Source organism: Balaenoptera acutorostrata, chromosome 5 (assembly GCF_949987535.1).
Source record: "Balaenoptera acutorostrata chromosome 5, mBalAcu1.1, whole genome shotgun sequence".
NCBI lineage: Eukaryota > Metazoa > Chordata > Mammalia > Artiodactyla > Balaenopteridae > Balaenoptera > Balaenoptera acutorostrata.
Window position 1 is genome coordinate 31,941,947 of NC_080068.1, and position 23,461 is coordinate 31,965,407.

General features: G+C 34.9%; 1 protein-coding gene across 1 annotated transcript in view; it reads right to left on the reverse strand.

The window, feature by feature from the left end:
• Positions 1 to 23,461, reverse strand: part of IQCM (IQ motif containing M) — a 352,356-nt gene that overhangs the window by 254,137 nt on the left and 74,758 nt on the right. The window contains 1 exon segment of the mRNA XM_028168309.2: positions 8,810 to 8,867. Coding sequence (XP_028024110.2) covers positions 8,810 to 8,867 — 58 coding nt within the window.

The window sequence follows — 23,461 nt, forward strand, 5'->3', positions numbered from 1 at the left end:
CAGAAATAGAGACACAGATGTAGAGAAGAAATATATGGATACCAAGGGGGAAGGCGAGTGGTGGGAGGAATTGGGAGATTGGGATTGACACATATACACTATTGATACTATGTATAAAATAGATAACTAATGAAAACATACTGTATAGCACAGGGAACTCTACTTAATGCACTGTGGTGAGCTAAATGGGAAGGAAATTCAAAAAAGAGGGGATATATGTATATGTATAGCTGATTCATTTTGCTGTACAGTAGAAACTAACACAACATTGTAAAGCAACTATACTCCAATAAAAATTAATTCAAAAAATAAAATAAAATAAAATGTGGGTGCTGCTATTGAAAAACCATTTCCCTCTCCATACCCCCATCTATCACGATCCACTTGGACACTACAGCTCCAAGAAAAAACTAGGAATGAAGTAATCCTGGTGGTAGGATTTAATACAGTCCTATTTCAAGGAAAGAGCTCTGTGCAGAGGGTGGGACAGGCAGGTCTTGATAACAATGTATAATGGAGATTATAATTCTCATGTGCTGAACAGCTAAAAATAATAAAGAACGAAGGGGTGGAATAGGAAAGGCCCCACCTTGGCAGAGCCAACCTATTCCAGATAGATGTCTGCAGTTACCAGGAATTGAGCAGAGAAGTGGGCATTCACACCTGCTCATCAACTATAGAACAAGAAAAGGTGACCAACACACCCAAGTGAACATGGAGTGGAGCTGAGAAAAATCCACCATGTTCTCTATTTGTGAAATCACTCACTTTGCATAGATCTGTTTCTCCTTATTCAGGGCAGAGTAAACACATTGGGTCCTACATTAATCATGACAATGCTAGTTAACATTTAGTGAGGACCTAGTTTGTTAAACACTTAACATACATTACTTGATCTAATCGGCAAAGTAACCCTATGAGGTCGGTGCTGAGTTTATCCCAGTTTAACAGCAAAGAAAACTAATTAAGTCACTTGCCCAAGTTCAGACAATTGCTAAGTGGTTGTGTGAACCCAGGTCATTCTGAATTTGAAGCCCATGTGATTGTGATACAAGGGGAAAGTTCCCTACAGTAGACTGAACAATGGCCCCAAAGATATCACATCCTCATCCCTAGAACCTGTAAATGTTAGCTCATAGGATAAGAGGGACTTTGCAGGTATGATTAAATTAAGAATCCTGAGAGGGCAAGATTATCCTGGATTATCCTGACAGACCCTACATGCAAGTGTCCTTACAAAGGGGAGATGTGACTAAAAGGGGAGAAGGAAATGTGATGACAGAAGCAAGAAACTGGAGTGATTTGAGAAAGAGGTCATGAGCCAAGAAATGCAAGCAGCCTTCAGAAGCTAGAAAAGGCAAGGAAACAGATTCTTCCCTAGAGTCCCAAAACTCTAGTCCAGACTCTTGACAACTTAGTCCAGTGAAATTAATTTTGGATTTCTAGCCTCTAGAACTATAAGAGAATAAATATGTATTGGTTTAAGCTAGCAAGTTTTGGTAAATTGTTAGAGGAGCCATGGGAAACTAATGCAGGAAAATTGAGTAAAATATTCTACTAGACTCAGAAGAAAATTTTAGAAAGTGTTGGCATTCTCACTGTATTGTAGCAAGCCAACCCTTCAAAATAGAGGCCAAAACATGGGGGTGCATGTATCTTTTTGAATTTGTGTTTTATACACCAATTGGATATACACCAAGGAGGAGAATTGCTCAGTCATGTGGTAGTTCTATTTCTAGTTTTTTGAGGAACCTCCATACTGTTTCCATAGTGGCTGCACCAATTTATATTCCCACCAACAGTGTACAAGGGTTCCCTTTTCTCAACATCCTCACCAACTTTGTTATTTGTAGACTTTTTGATGATAGTCATTCTAACAGGTGTGAGGTGATATCTCATTGTGATTTTGATTTGCATGTCTCTGATGATTAGTGATGTTGAGTATGTTTTCATGGGCCTGTTGGCCATCTGTATACCTTCTTTGGAAAAATGTTTATTCAGGTCCTCTGTCCATTTTTAATCTGGTTGTTTGGGGTTTTTTTTATATTGAGTTGTATGAGCTGTTTATATATTTTGGATATTAACCCCTTATCAATCATATCATCTGCAAACATTTTCTCCCATTCATTAGGTTGTCTTTTTTATTTGTCCATGGTTTCCTTTGCTGTGCAAAAGCTTTTAAGTTTAATTAGGTCTCATTTGTTTATTTCTTTAGTTTCCTTTGACTTAGGAGACAGGTCCCCCCCCCCCAAAAATATTGCTAAGATTTATATCAAAGAGTGGTCTACCTATGTTTTCTTCTAGGAGTTTTATGGTTTCCAGTCTTATATTTAAGTCTTTAATCCATTGAGTTTATTTTTGTATATCATGTGAGAAAATATATCTGAAGAAAATGAAAACACTAATTTGAAAAGATACATGCATCCCAATATTCATAGCAGCATTATTTACAATAGCCAGGATACGGAAGCAACCTAAGTGTCCATCAACATATGAATGGATAAAGAAGATGTGGTGTATATATATATACAATGGAATATTACTCATCCATATAAAAGGATAAAATTCTGACATTTTGCAACAACGTGGATGGAACTAGAGGGTATTATGCTTAGTGAAATAAGTCAGACAGAGGAAGACAAATATGTTAAATTATCACTTATATGTGGTACCTAAAAAATAAAACAAATGAATTAGTATAACAAAACAGAAACAGACTCACAGATATAGACAGTAAACTAGTGGTTACCGGTGGGGAGAGGGAAGTGGGGAGGGGCAGGATAGGGGTAGGAGAGTAACAGGTATAAACTACTATGTATAAAATAAACAGGCTACAAGGATATATTGTACAGCACAAAAAAATACAGCCAATATTTCACAAGAACTTTAAATGTAGTAAAATATTGAAACTGATATAATATTGTAAATCAACTATATTTCAATTTAAAAAATAGAGGTCAAAAGCAACAAGGAAAAAATAAACTAAGATTTTAAAAAATAATATTTGTAAGGCAAACGAAAATGGAAATAGTGTTTTTAAAAAAGGCAAGAAATACAAGGAAACCAAAAATGTACTTCAGAGTTAGTAGGGCAGTAGAAGACAGTGCAGAATATCAAATGACTGGATTTGGCAAGCACTCCTAGAGTGCAGAAGAAAAGTGTCCAAAGACGAAAATTATGAGAGAGAAGAGTACAGATTAAAGAGGATAAAAGATAAATATCCATGAAAGGAATCATACACTTTACCAAAGATGAAAACAGAACAATCAGGAATGAAAAAAATACACTACTGAATAATAATTTCCTGAGCTGAAAAAAGATTTGCATCTTCTGAGTATTAGGGCTTATTGTGTTTTAGGAAAAGTTAATTAAAAAGGATTTGTACGCAAGTACGTTCTTCAAAATTAAAGGAATAAAGAACATTTAAATTATAAGAATAAAGAAAATTTCATATACATTTAGAAAGAAAAAAATCTCAAAGGAGCAAAACTCAGGTTCCTTCCAAATTTCTTTTGTGAAACAGTAAAAGAATCCATAAATAACAGAATACCACCAAGGAAAAAGAAAAGGTATGAAACAGAAATTTCGTAACAAAATTGTTCTCAATGTATAAAGGCCAGGAAACAAATCATTCTCAAATATACCAGTGCCCTGAAAATATGCTCAGAAAAATATGTTTTTGTTTAAGTAAATAAACAAACAAACACTTACCTCAAGACCAAGATGGGAATCAAATTCAAGGATAAAAGAATTTAGAAATCATGCTGTAAGAGTACCAGCAGTTCTTGCCGTACCAGTATGCAGTTCTAGTAGGATCACTTGTGGTACGTGGATGCTGTAGCTCTGATGTAAAGCTTGGTCCTCCCAGGCTTTACCTCATAGTTTCTTTTCTGCTATTCTACTTTCTCAGGAACCAAACAATTTGTTTCCTAGGGTATACACTTGAATTCACTCACAGTTCAAATGAAATGTTCTTTCACATGGAATCCTGCTCTATAACCAATAACCAATGTTGTTCTGTCACGCACTTACAATGGCTAAACACTTGGAACATGTACCTAGAGACTCAGTAAACAAGACAAGAATAACAAAGAACAATATAATGGCTATTTTCAGGTTCAGAGAACTTAAATAATGACTTTTCTCCTTTCAAAAGTTCAAGCTGAATCACCTGAGTCATGGCATCACCCTTCACAGAGTTCCTCTTCATATCACAGGAACACCCTCTGAGTGTTCTTAGGGAGCTCTGTCGTTTAACCAAGGGAAAAAATACACCTGGAAAATAGATTCTAGCAAATACACCAGAATTTAACAGTGAGTATCTCTGGGTGGTGGAATACCAATGGACTGTCATTTTTTGTGAGTGCTCTGTACTTTCCAAGTTTTCTGCAATTTATTACAACTAATTACAGTTTTAGGAAAAACATTTAAAATAGGCCATAAAATTTTAGGTAAAAAGCAAAAATTATGTAAAAAAAAAAAAAAAATGAACAAAAGCAAAGAGAAAAGGCAGGCCCAGTGCACTGTTTTATCCTCCACACAACTGCAATGCCTGGTACAGAATATGTGCTAATTGTTTAAAGCAAATGAATGTTAAAATGAATTGGATGGTGTGTGTTTTACAGATGACAATGATGTCATAGATCTCTAGGCAAAAAGAGACAGAGGTCTAGGGGAAAAGTGCATTTTGGGTGATAATTTAATGGGAGTGTTCTTAATGTCCCTGCCCCCCACAAATGGAAGCAACGATTAGTCTTTCTTTCCTCTCATATAACTCTATATTTTTTTTAATTAATTATTTCAGGTTTATGATGAATTGCTGTTTGGACCATATGGATCTTACCTATTTTAGTCAAGGTTTTTGGTGCCCACACTCATACATGCTTGGTGAAAGTGAAAATTTGAGAAGACTTCTGGGAAAGTAATTTATCAGTAAGAGACGTCTTTTAAAGCTCATATTTTTGATGTAATGTCAATTTCTAGGAATCTTTCATAAGGAAATAATCTGGAATATGCCAAAAGATTTATTAACAAAGATGCTTATTACAGCATTATTTATAATAATTGTGCAGAAAAACAGTTAGCATAACAAACTTGAGACTGCTATTCTTAGAAAAAGATGCTTGCAAGGTTGATCCTCAGCTGGCATCTAAGTACTTGGCAGGTAAACATTTCCTTACCCACTGATGTAAAACTTTCCCTAAAAGATAAGGGTATCTCACTATGCCTAAACTGTGCAAAAAATATGGTTTATGCAGAATACCTGCTTTACTTCTGGAAATCTGGAGTGTTGGTACATGCTAAGCAGAGGGCACCTATGTAACCATGTCCCTGTGAAAACCTTGGGTGCTGAACCTCTAATGAGTTTCCCCAGTTACAACCCTTTACACGTGTCATGACTCATTGCTGGAGGAATTAAGTGTATCCATGTGACTCCACTGGAAGAGGACTCTTGGAAGCTGGCTCCTGGTTTCCTCTGGACTTCATCCCATGTGCCTTTTCCCTTGCTGATTCTGCTTTGTATCCTTTCACTATAATAAAACTTAGCTGTTGATAAGGCTATATACTGAGTCCCATGAGTCCTCCTAGCAAATCATTAAGCCTGGGGTGGTCTTTGGGATCCCCAATACAATAATAAAACTGGAAATAAGATAAACGTCCAGTAATGGGAGATTCATTAAGAAAATTACAATATATACATACATTGGGTTATTTTTCGATAACAAAAATTTTGCCTATTAAGTTTTTTACATTATACAGAAAATTTAAAATATTATATACCTTATGCTTTTAATTATGAACCAAAAACTCCATAAACAAAAGAACTAAACAAAAATATGCCAAACTGCTAAAAGTGATAGCTTCTGGTTTGATCAAATTTTTGTCTGTATTCTTTTCTTTTGTTCCTAATAGGCTGAGTGAGAGGTTCATAAATTCTTCGTACCTGACTCACATTTTGAGGAAAGCTATCCGAATTGTGTTTTCCTCATATTTGCAGGTTATGCATGAGCTAGAATTATTGTGCAAATTCTGGAATGAGAATTAGAAATTCTGGAATGAAATTAGAAAATGAAAACAAGAATCTAATCCCCTATGCAAGATTGTTAATTTTTAGTTATTTCCCTCTGTCTTTGATGATTGGGTGGTCAGAAGACTGAAATTCATTAATGTTTCATTATCTTTACTGAAAGCTCATTAAAGCAATACATTCAACAGAAGAAAAAAGACTCTGGTGGCAGAAACAAAAGGATAATCATAGTACAGCATTTTAGCCCTGCTTGTGTTTGTATGTTTATTCCAAATGTTTCACTCTATTCAACTCTCCTAGTCATAGAGAGATAGATTGTCACCTTGCATATGTATGGTCATATATAGACCATATATGATTAGTGAAAACTTAAAACTCAATTGCAGGCAGAAAACTGTAGAAAATAAAATTAGAGGTTTGTGTAAGTACAAAGTGATTCACAAAGCCCAAGTCTATAAAGCTACAGTAAGTATCATACATAAATATAACAAACAAGATAAGTGAAATAAGCTAACAACAAGGACTTTCCATTGTTATGATCAACATTTACAATTTGGTTTTAAGGACTAGTCAATTTCAACCTGTCCTTTTCAGTCCTTTAAACCATTATCAGAAAGGAAGCAAAGATAAAACATAAATCAATGTTTCTACTTGTTATAACTACAAGTAAAAGTTTACATTCTGAGTGGATGATGAAAATTCTGAATATTAATGTGTTAAATGTTATCTATGAAGCTCAGTAGCCATGTGGACCCTGTTTCCATTATTACTAATAAATGAAAATTGACTGTACTAATCAAATATTTCACAGATGCTCTGTCTTCTTACTACTACACATCAAAAGATCAGATTCAACAAAATTTGGTTCTTTCAAGAAACATAATATATATCATTTTAGCATCAACTTTAAGAATAATTGAGGACAAAATTAGGTTCATTTCTTAGTGGTTTTACTAACCGCTATGTCCATATATGAATTTTTCCTCTAGTTTAAGTGCTCTACTTGCCTTAACCCAAAAGAGTATTGAAGTCCACCTCCACTCATTTGCTTATGCCATGGTGCTCACTCGTGAAGGTTACTTTTCATGTGTCAACTTGTCTAGGACACAGTACCTGGATACTTAGTCAAAAATATCTGGATGCTTCTGTGAAGGTATTTTTAGATGAGATTAACATTTAAATCTGCTCTGAGTAAAGCAGATTGCTCTCTATAAGGTGGGTGGGCCTCATCCAATCAGTTGAAGGCCTTCAGAAGAGAGAATTCTGCCAGCAGACTGCCTTCAGACTTGAGATGCAACATCAGCTTTTCCCTGGGTCTCCAGCCTCCCAGCCCATACTGCAGATTTTAGACTTGCTAGCCTCTGCAATTGCATAAACTAATTCCTTAAAATAAATCTCTCCATATATGAGTGGGAGAGGTGGGGGAGAGATTTATTTTACAAAATCACATATGGAGAAAGAGAGAGAAATCTATCTATCCATCTGTCTATCTATCTATCCATCTATCTATCTATCCCTCTATCTGTCTATCTAAACCTCTATGTAAATATATTGATCAATAGACATCTATATCTGTATCTATATCTATATCTACAGAGAGAGATCCTACTGGTTCTGTTCCTCTCAAGAACCCCGGCCACTATTCCTAACCAGTCTCCACCTTCCCAAAGCACACCCAAATTTCAAGGCCAAGCTGTAATTCCATCATCTTTTTCTCTTCACTCATAAAAGCATATTGGAATTCAAAGGAATGTAACTGGCATGATTACAACAATAATCCTGAATCCACTCTAATTATTAAAAGTTAAATAATTTTCAAAGTTTTGTCTTTCCAGTATTAAGAAAAAATGTGCCTTGCAATCACCTCCTGATATGATACACCAATGTGAATGGTCATGGAGGCTGAGAGCCACTCATCCCCATCACTGGGACAGAACACAACTTGTATTGTGGGTTACCTTTTGTGTTATAACTCAGCCACAATGCTATAAATTCTTTATAAGACATGGCTGAGGTCTAAAAATTTTTTGTACTCATTATATATCTAGCACAGCATTCTCTATGGTCAGTTTTTAAAACATTGAAAAAGAAAACTGGGGCTTCCCTGGTGGTGCAGTGGTTAAGAATCGGCCTGCCAATGCAGGGGACACAGGTTCGAGCCCTGGTCTGGGAAGATCCCACATGCCGCGGAGCGACTAAGCCCGTGAGCCACAACTACTGAGCCTGCGCGTCTGGAGCCTGTGCTCCGCAACGGGAGAGGCCGCGACAGTGAGAGGCCCGCGCACTGCGATGAAGAGTGGCCCCCGCTCGCCGCAACTGGAGAAAGCCCTCGCACAGGAACGAAGACCCAACACAGCCAAAAATAAATATAAATAAATAAATAAATTTATTAAAAAAAAAAGAAAGAAAACTTTAATCAATTTCATTGCCTTCAAAATTCAGATGACATCTTTACTTCTATATAGATACTTATACCAAATGTCTTTATTCCTGTAAAAGATGGAAGCAAAAATGATATAACAACTCTGTCTTTACTTGAATGAAGTTTTATCAAAATATGATGAAAAATGGGGAATTTGAACAATTACTAGTTATTAGTTGATATTAATAACTTATTAATTTTTAGATGAGATCATGATATTTTGGTGTGCTTTAAAAAATGATTCCTTATATTTTATAATAAAATTGAAAAATACTTATGGATGGATAGCAAGGAATTTGCTTCAAATAATCCAAACTGAGAAGGGAACTGAGTGAGTGCATGGATGAAACAGCACTGACCATGAGTTCATAATTATTGGAGCCAGGTGATGGATACATATGGATTTGGTATCCTACTCTCTTTATTTTTGTATATATTTAGTTATTCTATAATAAAATGGCTTTCTATCTGTTTATTCTAAAATATATAAATTTTCCAATGCCAAGGAAAGTTTGAATGAAATAGCTGATCATCAGGAAAAGAGAGCAGACCACAGAGCAAAACATAAATAACATACTTTTCTATCTGGCAAAATCTGGTTTAGAAAAGGGGGAATTGAACTGAACAATAAGGTGTAAGGAAGCTCAGCTAAGCAAAATCCCCAAGTCCTCACATGGTGGCTTTGTTAACAATATTCTAAAATCCTAGGTCAGAACCTCCCTCAGGTAGAGCAGAGCATCAAAAATTTGTTTACTGTCTATCTTCTCCACTAGAATAAGTACTACAAGCTCAGTAGCTTTTGTCATGTTCACCAGTGCCTCTCCAGCAATGAGCAGAGCACACATAGTAAGTGCTCAATAAATATTTGTCAGTTATTCCTCAATATAAAATATGCTCTCTCCTGATTACCATCAAAAGACCATAAATTATTAATTATAGGTATTAAACTATTAACATAAAAATTCACATCAAGAGGCTTCCCTGGTGGTGCAGTGGTTAAGACTCTGCCTGCCAATGCAGAGGACACAGGTTTGAGCCCTTGTCCAGGAAGATCCCATATGCTGTGGAGCAACTAAGCCGGTGCGCCACAACTACTGAGCCTGCACTCTAGAGCCTGTGAGCCGCAACTACTGAAGCCCGCACACCTAGAGCCCATGCTCCGCAACAAAAGAAGCCACCACAAGGAGAAGCCCGCGCACCACAACGAAGAGTAGCCCCCGCTTGCCACAACTATGGAAAGCCCACATGCAGCAACGAAGACCCAACAAAGCCAAAAATAAATAAAATTTATAAAAAAAATTCACATCAAAGATTTAAGTTTTATTTATGTATGCTTCTTCCAGAAAATTATTTATCAGTAACTTACATCTATTTAGTGTATTAAAAATAACTTTTACATATACCATCTCATTTTAGCCTTATATCCATCAATATATGAAAAGCATAATATATCATGGACAATTAGGTGTTGCCCAAGAATATAAAGTTGGTTTTATATGTGAAAATTAATCAGTGCAATTCACTATAGTAATACACTGAGAGAAAAATCAAATAATATTTAAGTACATCCATAAAAAAATCTTCCAAAATTCAACAAGCATTTATGAATAAAAAAATTGTTCTACAGCAAACAACCAAAAATGGAAACTTCAAAATCCTGACAATAGGAACCTACAAAAAACTGTAGCTAATATAATACATGATGGTGAGATATTGAATGCCTTCTGCCTAAGATTTGAAACAAGACAGGATATCTGTAATCAGCATCATGCTAGAATTCCTAACCAGTGCAATAAAACAAGACAAAGAGATAAAAAAGACATACAATTTGGAAAGAAAAAAGTAAAACTACCTTTATTCAGAATGACATGACTGTGTATGTAGTAAATTCTAATGAATCAGAAAGAAAACAATGAATTTTAGTAATGTTGCAAAGTACAAAGTCAATTAAAAGATGAATTGTATTCTATATAGTAACATAAACAATTAGAAAAAGGAGTTAAAAGTCAGTATCATTTGCAAGAGCTTCAAAAATCAAAGCATTAAGGATAAATTTAACAAATAGCATATAAATATAAAATGTATATTTTACAAAAATAAAATATTGCTGAAAGATTAAAGAAGACTTAAACAAATGAAGAGTTATACTACGTTCATGGATTGAAGACTTAATGTTAAGACTGTTGTTCTATATCCCTCAATTGATACATAGATTCAAAGCAATGTCAGTTATAATCACAGCCATCTTTTTTTCTGGAAATTGACAAAATAACTTAAAATTTTATTTGGAAAGGCAAAGGAACAAAAATAGTAAAAACAATCTTGAAAAGGAAAAAAATCTGGAGGATATACACCACTTGACATCAAGATTTACTATAAAGCTACAGGAATAAGATAATGAGGTAGTGAAACAGAGTAAACAGACCTCAAATAGATGTGTACAAATACAATCAAAAATTTTGACAAAGGCACAAAAGCAATTCAATGGAGAAAGAAACCTCTTCAACAAATGATACTACCTTAAACTATACACAAAAATTAATTTGAAATGGATCATAGGTCCAAATATAAAAGCTAAAACAACAAAACTGCTAGGAAAAAAATACAGGTCTTCACAACCTTTCGATCAACAAAGTAATTTTAAAGAAGACGCAGAAAGCACAAGTCACAAAGGAAAAAAATGAAAAAACTGGACTTCATCAAAAATAAAACCTTTTGCTAATAAGAAAATGCAAGAAAAAAAAGGCAAGCTACTGAGAGTAAATATTCATAACACATGTGAGTAAATATTCATAACACATGACAAAGGACCTAAATCCCAGAATATATATAGACTCTTGCAATTCAATAACAAAAAGACAAATGACTCTATTTTTAAAATGGGCAAAAGACAGAGCCGCTTCACAAAAGGAGATCTACAAATGTAAAACATGCATGTAAGATAGTGCTCAGCATCATTAGTCATCAGGCAGAGGAATGCAAATTGAAACCCCAATGAGCTACTCCCACTGAAATGGCTAAAATGAAAGAGACTGACAACAACAAATGTCAGAGAATGTGGAGCAACTGGAAGGCCAATGGAAATGCAAATTGGTACCACCACTTTAGAAAACTTTCTCATTTCTAAAATAGTTAAACATACATCTACTCTGTGATCCATTAATTCTGTATCCAGGTGTTAATCCAAGAAAAATAAAAACACATGTCCACACAAATACTTGTATACAAATATTAATGGAAGCTTTACTTACAACAGCTAAAAACCAGAAACAATTCAGATGTCCATTAACAGGAGAACGGATAGATACATGTGGTATTGTCAAACAGTTGACTACTACTCAGCAATAATAAAGAATGAACTACTGATACATGCAGCAACATGGATAAATCTCAAAAACATTATGTTAAATGAAAGAAGTCAGACAAGAAAATATACATAGTATATGACTTCATTTATATGAAATTCCTAAATTTCCAAAACTAAACAATGACACTAGGAATCAGATCAGTGTTTACTTCTAGAGGCGGAGAGTGGGGCAGGGGTAGACTGACTGAGAAGTGGCAGACGGGAACTTTCTGAAGTGATAGAAATGTTGTGTCTTGATATCTGTTCCTCAAAACTGACTGAATGGTACATTTGAGATATGACCATTTCGCTACTGTAAATTATATTTAAGTAAAAAAATAAAGACAAGTTAAACATTCTACGTATCTTCTAGTAGTATCTTCACATGAGCAATTTATATTATTCTTGTTATGGTGCCAAATCAAATTTGAGTTATAGTCCTAAAAGGTTAAAAGCTCCTCCCATATATCTTAAAGGTACTTTCTAATTTGAAGTTCATCTTGAGAATAAATAATTCACAAAACAAATTAGAGTATTTCAAAATCTAAATAGCCAAGTCGTTTTCCTGGGACTAAGCTCTTATTTTTCTCACTGGGAAATGAACTAAATTCAAAAATAATTTTCTATATGTTGCACTGAGGTGGTTTTCTGTTGAGAATAAGAATTCCTGTGGATATTTTAAATTCATTAGTATGAGACTTTTTTAACTTTAGACCTTCTGCAATGTTATTTTGTGATTCAAGTATTAATACTCCATTCTAAAAATAGTAATCAAAGTTTAGTACTTCACAATTTACAGTAAACTTCTACGAAAACAATCTCATCTGATTCTTATATCCACCATGAGAAATAGATAAAGAGGGATTTCCCTCACTCATTATAAATAAAACAAAACTCTGGTTTTTTTCTTCTTTTACTCTTCTTATCATGCGTGAAATTCCTGTGAGTTTGTTTGTTTAACTGTTTTCCTGTTAAATTCTAACCACATTTTTCTATCTCTATACATCTCCATTTAAAGCTTTTTCCTTAGTTAAGATCCTCACTTTTCCTAAATAAATTATCCTTTTTATCCAACTTTTTTTTTCATTTTGAGGCCTATCTTGGGATACAAAAGCAATTTTAATGGAGCCAAGAATACAGTAAAAGATTTTTAACAACCTTGAGAAAATATTTGTTCTCACTTTCATTGATTATTAAAAACCTAACTCTGACAAAAACAAAACAATACAAAAAGAAAAAAGAATTATAACTATAAAGAATAATATAAAATGACTCTAATTTTATTTATCTATTTTACTTATTAATTTCCTCTGTAACAATTTACTTATTCTAATGAAAATTGTTTTTAAAAGACCCATTGTATTAGAATCACACACAAAATTCTATTTTCAATCATGTATTATTTCAGAAACACTAAAAATTGAAAAAAATTGTGAATACTATTTTAAAAATTCATGTTCTACAGATTAATTGTGGAAAAACACTTTCATTCACATACAATTAGATGAAAATGATTAGGGGCAATTAAGATCATGAAAAACATAAGATTTCTTTCTAAAAGTCTGTTTTTCTTTCTTGTAAAGTAAAGTGATAAATAAATTATATCCTTTTTTAAAACACAATAAGAGAAAATGCATCAGTCATTTAAATATTTTTCAATACATTCCCAAACCAAGTTTTGCCCCACAGAGGAATTTAAGTCAAAAATTAGAAACCCAGAAAAAGAAAACTCTCTAACATTCTATTTTCCTTATTTCCATGTTTTAGCCTTCTATTCCTTAAGTCAAATAAGCTTGCAAAATACACTATGACATACATGTAATTTACTATGGTCATGAATCATTAATTCTAATTTTTAAAACTTATACCAGAGAAAACTACCTTAGGTGTAAGAAAGGGATTGTAAATCTAGTTGGAAAATTGCCTTTAAAAGGGTTGGGGGGTCAGGTTAAAAGAATAAGATCTTGCTTTTTGTATTCTAAAAATTAATTCAAAATTCACTGTAAGTAAATGGACCAGCATTAAGATTTTGGTTGTTTATGGACAAAGTCAAATTCACAGTGTGTATATTCAAGAAGAAATATTCCAAACAGACAATAAGAGAGAGAAAAAAAAACAAAAACAAAACACTTTCAGAAAATGCTCTCACAGAGATTTCCTTTATGGAACTGATGGTACAAGTCATTACTATGACATTTAATAAATGGCACTTTTTGACTTAAGTCAAAACCATCTTGGCTTTTATTTGTTTGTAAGCAATAGAATTGTAGCATATTTTGCCAGCATAGTTTCAAAACCTCATGTTTAAAAGATCCATATGCATGAAATGCTTGAAAGAAACATCCCTTATATACACTGTATTTCCCAGTGGACACAGTGTAGCACAAACTGATAAAAATGAAGGGTCATAAAATAGGAAATCCATTTTCATACCCCTTGGCATGTAATTAAATAGATGCTTTGAATACTTGCTATAAATTAGTTCCAACTTAAAAGCAATTAAATATTTTACCTTTTGCAAAGCATTCAGGCATGACTAAAAGTATTCTTTTCCCCCTTTAGCAAAGAAGGGATATTCTGCGATCTCAACAGTTACTGCCTTCATCTGTCTAAACTATAAACCCATCTCATGGACTGCACAAGAAAATCTGGAGCTCCTTCAAAGCTCAATCATCCAAATACAACAGAGATTCTCATTGGTTTAAAGTACATTTTAGAACACAAGAATATCATTCCAGGATGTTAAATTTGAAGAATGACTGACTTCGGTTTCCCTGTGGGTTAGGACACAGTAATGAATAGTTCTCCTCACACTTAGGATAGATTCAAAAATATATTGAGGAACACAAACATGTCTCCCAGTCCATAAAATTTGTATCACCCTTTGCCTTATGTGTTAGAGAAAACATATCAAGTTTTTTCTTAATTAGGAATAATAAATGTGGTGGTTACCTAGCAGAACTCACGCATAACATAGTATCTGCTCTGGAGGGGTGTATGTTCTAAGACGTATATATCCAATAAGAATCAGTAGCCTATAGATAAGTGCTTACTTTTTTTTCTTACTTTTTTAAACTTTTTTTCTTTTTTTTTAACTTTTTTTCAAATCAAAACTGTTATTTACCACAGTTACACTCTATCAGGCAAGTAATACTTACTAAACATAGAAAGATAACATAGCATGGTTTTCATCAGGACCAAACTAATTGTTACACCTAGTATTTTAGTTCAATACATGGTATTGTCATCTGGAACCTCGGCAGATATTTATCTCATATTTACTCAATGCAGCTAAACAATGGATGCTTACTGTGTGCCAGGCATGTTGAGAACACAAGATGAACAAGACAGCCCCAAGCTTTGAGAAATACACAGTCTAGTAGGGAAAAATAAACAGAGGCAACTCACCACCACTTTGCATGAAGTATTTAGTAGATTTACCTGTGGAGGCTCACTCAGAAACAAAGCAACTCTAGAGGCAGCTTCACTGGTAAGGGGACCCTCAAGGATGATAAGTGGGTCTAACGTGGAGTAGAAGAGTCCTGTCCCTCAGAGGAATTAGGGCTCTGAGTCCTACATTCTCAGGACACTCAAATCCTCTTTGGAGATCCCTGAGACTTAAGTCCAGAGAATTGTTTAGGCAGACAGTAGAGTGTAGGTGAGAGAACCCAGCCAAACTCCAGAAGTTGCCCACCATACCCTGCAAGGCTGCTCAGGCAGAACAAGACTGGGTTGTCAGGAGCCTCTCAAGAAACCTAACAAATTGTTTAACACTGTGCCATTGTCCTAGTTGCTTTAACTAGAAACTCCAAATAAATCTCTCCAGGGGTTTAGCTCTTCAATTCTGGCTTTAAACCCCAATTTAAAGACTCTGCCTTCTTCATAATTTTATAACACATGACGAGATCTTCAGAACCTATCCTTTGTCCCTAATGGCCTCTGCAGTGTAAAGTAGTCTAGATGCGTGGTGAACAACCATCCCATTTTGCCCAAGACTGCCTCTACTTTAGTATTGAAAGTCTCAGATCCTGGGAACCTCCTCAGTCCAGGGCAAACTGAGCCAGTTGGTCACCCTAAGATGTCCCACTCCCAAGCCTCTAGCAGAATAGATGCTCAGCCTTGCTTTTCCTGGTAAAGTTGATCTTTTAAAAATCTACTGTTGTAAAAGTGTAACATACATAGAGGAAAGTACACTAAATGTTATATGCACAGTTTTTAACAAAGAGTGGAGCACGTAGTACCAGAAACAATATATTTGCCCCACCCCAGAATGCTTCCTTCCCAATCAAAGTACTTTCCCTCTCCCAAGACCTAACTTCTTCCCTGACTTTTCTTTTAAACATTTTTGTCTTTTTTTATAAATGTACCAATAGTATTAAACTATAACGCTTAGTTTTACCTTTTTATTTGAACTTGGTCTACCAAAATACTTCTGTGTTTTGCTTTTAGTGCTCAACATCATGTTTATAAAATTCATCCATGTTGCTGCATGTAGATACAGGTTGTCCACTCTCTTGCAATATACTCTTCCCTTGTATTTACTGTGATTTATTCATCATTGTGCTGTTGATGACATCTGAATTGTTTCCAGCTTGGGGTTATTACAGACCATGCTGCTATGAACATTCTTTTTTATTTTTTTAAATATTTATTTATTTATTTATTTGGCTGTGCTGGGTCTTAGCTGCGGCATGTGGGATCTTTAGTTGTGGCATGCGGGCTCTTAGTTGCAGCATGCGGGATCTAGTTCTCTGATGAGGGATGGAACCCAGGCCCCCTGCATTGGGAGCATGGGGTCTTAACTGCTGGGCCACCAGGGAAGTCCCTGAACATTCTTGTATATGCCTCCTAATTTATGTGTGTCAGAGGTTCTCTAATGCAAGTTTATGGATTAGCAGAATCCTCATCATCTGGGAACCTGACAGAAATGCAGATGCTCAGGTCCCAACCCAGACCTACTAAACTGGAATATTCATTTTACCAAGATTCATTTGCACATTAAAGTCTGTGTGGAAACTATGCAGTACAGGGTGAGAGGCACTGCTCTAGAGTGAGCTAAGGAGTGGAATCACTGCCATTAAGCTTTACTTGACACCAGTAAGTGTATGAGCATCCCCAGCCTTCAACATCCTCACCAACACTTTGTACTCTCAGTCTTTTAGATTTATAACCATCTGGTGGGTGTGGTCTGGAATCGCCTAGATTTCCTTTGCATATACCTAATCACCAACAAGGATGAGCATCTTTGTATAAGTTCATAAGGAATTTGGATTTTAAACTCCCTTTCCAGTCTTTTGTCCAGTTTTCGGCAGGTTGTTTCTCATTTTCGCCCTAGTTTGAAGAAATCTGTTATATACACTAGGTTTTAGAGAACTGTTGGTGATATATATATTGTCATTTTTTTCTCCCACTCTGTGACTTGTCTTATTACTCTTTTTGGTACATTTGATGAATAGAAGTTCTTGTGCTAAGATTAGCCATCTGCAAAATATTTTACCATTAAAATGCCTTACATTTGTAAAAAAAAAAAAAAAAAAAAGTTCTTAATTTTGATATAGGTAAGTGAATCAGTTCTTTCATTTACATTTGGCGAAACTGTGTCTTGTTTAAAAAATCCTTTCCTACTCCACGACCTTGGATATATTTCACTATATTGTCTTATAAAATTAAAAGATTAAAATTTTTATTAAAATGTAATTCATGCAGAAAATTGAACATGAGAATTCAGTTTAGTAACTTTTCACAAACATCCTTGTTAACTCTGACTAGATTAAGAACCAGAACATTTCTAGCAATCAGAAGCTCCCCTAATATTCCCCTTTAGTCACTACTCCCCAAGAGTGAGGGGATGTGAAATAGTTGTCTAGTTGTGCTTTTTTCTATAAGGATATTTCTTCTAGTACAATGTATTGAAAAATCCCTTTTTTTCCCCATGCATATGTAGTGCCACCTCTTTGGTATATCATATATTTTTATATAGGGTATAGATCCCTTGGCAAACTCACAGCCCCAGCTTGGCCTGGTGATCACTCTCTGACAGCCCTAGAAATAGAGACATCACACTCCAGACCCGCACTGGCTCTCCCACTCCCTCTGCTCATCTATCCTCTCCCAAAGTGGACACCAGGCCCGCCAGGCCTCTCACCCACAGCAGCATGCCCGCTTCCCCTGCATGCCTGCATGCCTGTGTGTCTGTCCTTAACTGAGGCTCGCATGCAACTCAGAAGGCTGCTTCCTGCTCACCCAGTAACTGTAGACCAGCTACGGCCCAGCCACACAGGGACCTTCTCTGCCTGCAACAGGCTGCAACTACACCTTCTCCAGGCTTGGGGAGGGAGGCGCCTTCCAAATTCCTCCATCTCTGCATACTCTCCTTCAGCCTTAAAATACCCTATAGAATTCACTGACATCTCTTTTACCATGTCTTAATAACTCTTTATATTAAATTTCCCCAGTCTAAATCACTATGTAGTATATGTCTCCTGATTGGACTTAGAATAAAATAAATCCTTTATAGTTCTGAAATATAAATTTTTAACATCCTCTGAAATATAATATTAATTTATTCCTTGAATCCTTGATACATTTTACCAGCAGAATCATTTGCCCTGGTAATTTGGGGAAAAATATTTTTCACAAAGATGTACTTCCTTTAATAATTGCAAAAGTCTTCAGGTTTTCTATTGTTTTGTTAAGTTAGTTAGGGTAGTAGATATTTTTCCAGAAACCTTCTTATTATGTGTAAGTTCTCAATATTCCCTTTCTTTATTCTGTTAAGTCTATTTCTATAGTGATATCACCTTTTATATTCTTAATATTGATAAAAGGATAAAAATATATATACTATGTAAACAAGTCAAAAGAAAGCTGAAAAACCTTTTACTTCACCTTTTCTATAGTCTATATTTTAAATGTGTCTCAAGATCAACATATAGTTGATTTTTTTCCCCCTATACTCTGAAATTCTTTGACTTTTACCTGGAGTATTTTGTTCATTTTTGTTCAATGTATATGATAATAATTATAGATGTATATAAACAATAGTAATTTTTTACTTGTATCTACCTTCTAATTTTCATTTTCTATTTTACCACGTTCCTTTCCTCCCTCTTCTTGCCCTCATTTGTGTTATGTACTATGCTTAATGCTATTTTTAACTACTAGTTTAAAAGTTACACAATTATGAAAGTGATATTCTAGGTATTAAAAAGTGAATACTTAACAAAAACTCTCCAGATATTGCCTCTGCCATATCCCTTAGATGGGATATCCTCTCCCTCTTGGACTCTGATCATAGGGATATTAGATCTCTTCATAGTATTTTCATAGTATCATTCTTGCCTTCTCTTCTGTATTTTGCAACTTGTCTTTCTATGTTGCATTCTGGATCATTTCTTCTAACCTTACTATCATTTCACCGGTTATCTCTTCTGCTGTATCCAATATGCTACCAAGTATACCAATATAGTTATTGCACTTTTATTTTCTAGAAGTTCTGTTGTTTTAATTTCAAATTTATGTCACTTTTTATAATTTCCTATTCTCTACAGATATTTTCAACTTCTCTTATTTCTTTAAACACACTAAGTATAGTTGTTCTAATATTTGACTCTGATCATTCCAATATATGAATCTGAATGAGCCTGTTGCTATTGTGTATTTTTTTAGCTGGTTTTTGTACCTTTTGCATTGTTTCTTTATGTGCTTAGATATTATGGACTCCTTGATCTTCATTGCCCTTAAAAATTAATTTAAGCTCCTTTCATTCCAGAGGGTTTACATTTCCTTCTGCCGGCAGCCTGGGGGCATTACCAGCTGGAAATCATCTTAACCTAAGTTATAACTTGAGGCTCCCTGACTAAGCTAGGCTATGCATACACAAGGTACAAATCCATGCAAGACACTGTGAGTGGCCACAACTCCTCAGAGAATGTTTCTTTTTTCACATTTTTAAAAAGTTTTTGCTTTGGTTGGAGAAGAAATGGGATACATCCTAGATTGCTCTTACTGGCTTAATGTAGGGAGGTTCTTTTATAAAAGTCTCCAACATGGACAGGCCCTGAACCTTGACTCTGTCCTCCTTACCTACACGCTTCCTCTTCCCAGGTGTGCAGTATCACAATGCTTTCATGGCATAAACAAGTTTCCCACTGGAATATTCTGCTTCTCACTCTGGTTAATAGGTGGTCAATCAAAAATTGACCAGTGGAGTTCTCCACTGTCTTTTTAGTTCTTCAGTGATTTTTAAGATAATTTTAAAACATAATTTATTTAAAAAAATTTTTTATTTCAAAATGGATGATTTACCCAAATAACATTTCTCTCCATTAACTGAAATAAATACCTCATTAGAATTATCAAATTATTAAAGCCAGAATTTAATAGATTTTGTTACTCACAAACTAAAACAAGATACTATTCCAATATCCACAGTTCCTTGGCTACATAACACTTTTTTTATAGTTTTATATAAGTATTTATCTGTCCATAAGTAGATAACTAAGCAATGTTGGCCTATATTTCTATCTCCTGAAATAATAATCACTGGCAGGTCTCCAAACACCTTTTTCCCAACTTAACAAAGACGCAAATTTAAACACAGTATTAAAATAAGGAAATCAATATGTCTCAATGGTTCAATATAGCTGTTATAAAAAGCACAATGTGTTTTTAAGAATACTTTAGATTTGTTTCACAAAAATATTACTTATCTGTTAAAAAATAAATTGTGAGTTACAACAATCAGCTAATCCATTCTCTACCAAAAGATACTACACCATATGTTATGGGTTAAATTGTGTCCTCCAAAAAGAAATGTTGAAGTCCTAAACACCAATACCTCAGAATGTCATCTTTTTCGAAATAGGGTCATTGCAGACATGATTAGTTAAATTAAGATGATGTCATGCTGGAGTAGAGTGGGCCCTTAAATCCAGTATGACTCATGACCTTATGAGAAGAGGAGAGACACACAGACCTAGTAGAAGAAAGCTATGTGAAGTCAGAAGCAGAGATTGGAGTCATGCTGCCACAAGCCAAGGAATGCCTGGAACTATCAGAAGCTCGAACAAACAAGAAAGGGTCCCCCCTAGAGGCTTCAGAGGGAGCATGGCCCTGCCAACACTTTGGGTTTGAACTTGTAGCCTCCAGAACTGTGAAAGAATGAATTTCTGTTGTTTTAAACCACTCAGTTCGTGGTAATTTGTTATGGTAGCCCTAACAAATTAATACACCCTATTAAAATGCTATGTTTAATTTTACACCTTATCAGTAACTTCTGAAGAAATTATAAGACTATCATTTAACATAAAAGTACAGATAGGTAATAATAAGAGCTTTGTGTTGAACATTAATGTATGAACTGCAGATCTTTCAGGGAGGCTTGCTTCTTGGCATTTGCTTTAGTTACTCAAAATATTATCATGCCTTTTCATTTGTAAATTTTGGGTTAAAAATATAGTCTTTGCCCCTTCTTCTCTTAGAGACAGTCCAAAAATAATAATAAAAATGAAAAAAATCAGAAAAGCAAATTCCTGAGATGAAATGAGAAGACATCCACAACTCAGAAGCACATTATCTGAGAAAGAGCTTCCAAATATACATGAAAGTTAAATGAGAGTGGAAGAAAGGGCGGTTAAAGATGCCCATGGTTGCAGATCTCAGACAATGCAGAGAATAGCTCGCTACAACAAGTAGCCACAACCCGAGGAGCAAATCCCTTCGGAAAAATGGAACTGAGGTGCTTATTCTGACAGCAGAAGCACCGTGGACCACATTCTTACAAGGTCTCAAGAAGTCAGGAAAGGGGGCTGAATGAGGAATCACACAGGGATGAGGCATATTTTCAGGACTCAACCTCCTTGTTGTGGAGGTAAGAAGAGACAGTCAGCAATGTGAGTTGTCCCTCAGAGTGGGCACAGAATGGCTGAGCAGAAAGTAGAGGCTAAAGGAACTCATGTACAAACAGGGACCTGTGTCATTGGTGGTGTCTCCCATTAACCTGGAAAACTGCTCTGACCCCTGACATATACAAACCTCCAAAACTCCTACAAGTGGCTGGTACAGGAAGAACTCACCACAGTGTGAGTAATGAAAAAAAAAAAAAGGGGACTAGCATAAAAGGTATACAAAAAATACTGCAGAAACAAATAAAATGGAAAAGACGTTAAAAAATATGATGGATAAATACCACAAGAAAAATGTTTCCAGGGGGAACAAAAGGGATGAAAAATATTGCCACAAACAATGTAAACATTTTGACCAAACATATTGCCTAAGGTTTGGGGAGGGAAAAAAAGGTAATTGTTTCTATTAAATAACTACACCCCCTGCAAAGGAATGTAAAAGCTGAAGAAAGATATGGTCAGACAATAGAAATAACCATGTGAGCTGATGGAAAGAAATAAAATCATTTGCAGAAATGAAGACCTATGTCCTCAGGGGCATTATGCTAAGTGAAATAAGTCAGACAGAGAGGGAGAGATACTGTATGATGTCTCTTATATGGGGAATCTGTGAATACATATATGTATATGTATATATATGCTAAGCTCACAGATATGGAGAATAGATTTGTGGCTGCCAGAGGCAGGGGATGGAGGGTGGAAGAAATGGGTGAACTGTTTTTGTTTTTTGTTTAGGTAAATTGAATTTTTAAAAAAAGAGAAATGAAGACTGACTATGGGACACTGAAAACAGGATTGATAGAAGAGAACAACGTGAAAAACAATAAAGAAAGACTTCAAAAGGATTATAAGAAAATGATACACATAGGGAATAGGCAAAGGAAGAAAAAAGAACAAAATAATAGAATAAAAATATATTAAGGACATAGTTTCAGGAGCAATTACCAAAATAAAGTAAAATTAGGATCTTCAAATTGAAGGACATACTTTATATCAGGAAAAAAAACTGTCTCAGTTTGATGCTTATCGAAACATATCTCAGAAACATTATTAGAATGCAGAATTAAAGAATCTTTTGAATAGCCAGGCCAAAAGAACAATATGCCTGAGAAGCAAAGCCCCAAGCTAAAAGACAGTGGAGAAATGTCTACAAATTACTCAAGAAAAATGAGTGTGACATAAGATTTTTATCCTAGCCTAGATGACACAACTAATAAATAACTAACTGAAATCTTAAGAGGGAAAAGAAGTTGGTAAATGATGTGAGTAGCCGATTTCAACATCATTTATAGTCAAGGGGGAAAAGTATCATTTGGAATTAGTAAACTGCATGATCAAAAAGAGGTATATTTAAAGTATAAGGTATAGAGTAAGAGAAAAACACATATCTAACAAAATCTGGTGGTGGGTTAAAGAGAAAGGAGGGAAGAATAAATAGATACATACAAATTCCGTTATTGTTCACGGGAGGGAGTCATAGTTATGTATAAAGAAAATATGTCTTCTACTCATGAAATATTAACGGCTATGGGAACTGACCTCCTGTCACAAACAACTAGAAAATTAGACAAAAGATTTATTATAAATATATGGTAATTAGGAGAGTGTAGTAGTACTCTTCCAAGGCTAGACAAACAGATTGATGGAACAGAAAAAGAGCACAGAAACATACCTATGCATATGTGGACATTTATATGGCAGAGGTGGCCCTGAAGACCACTAGGTAATGAAGGGATTTTTCAGTAAACATTTCTAGGACA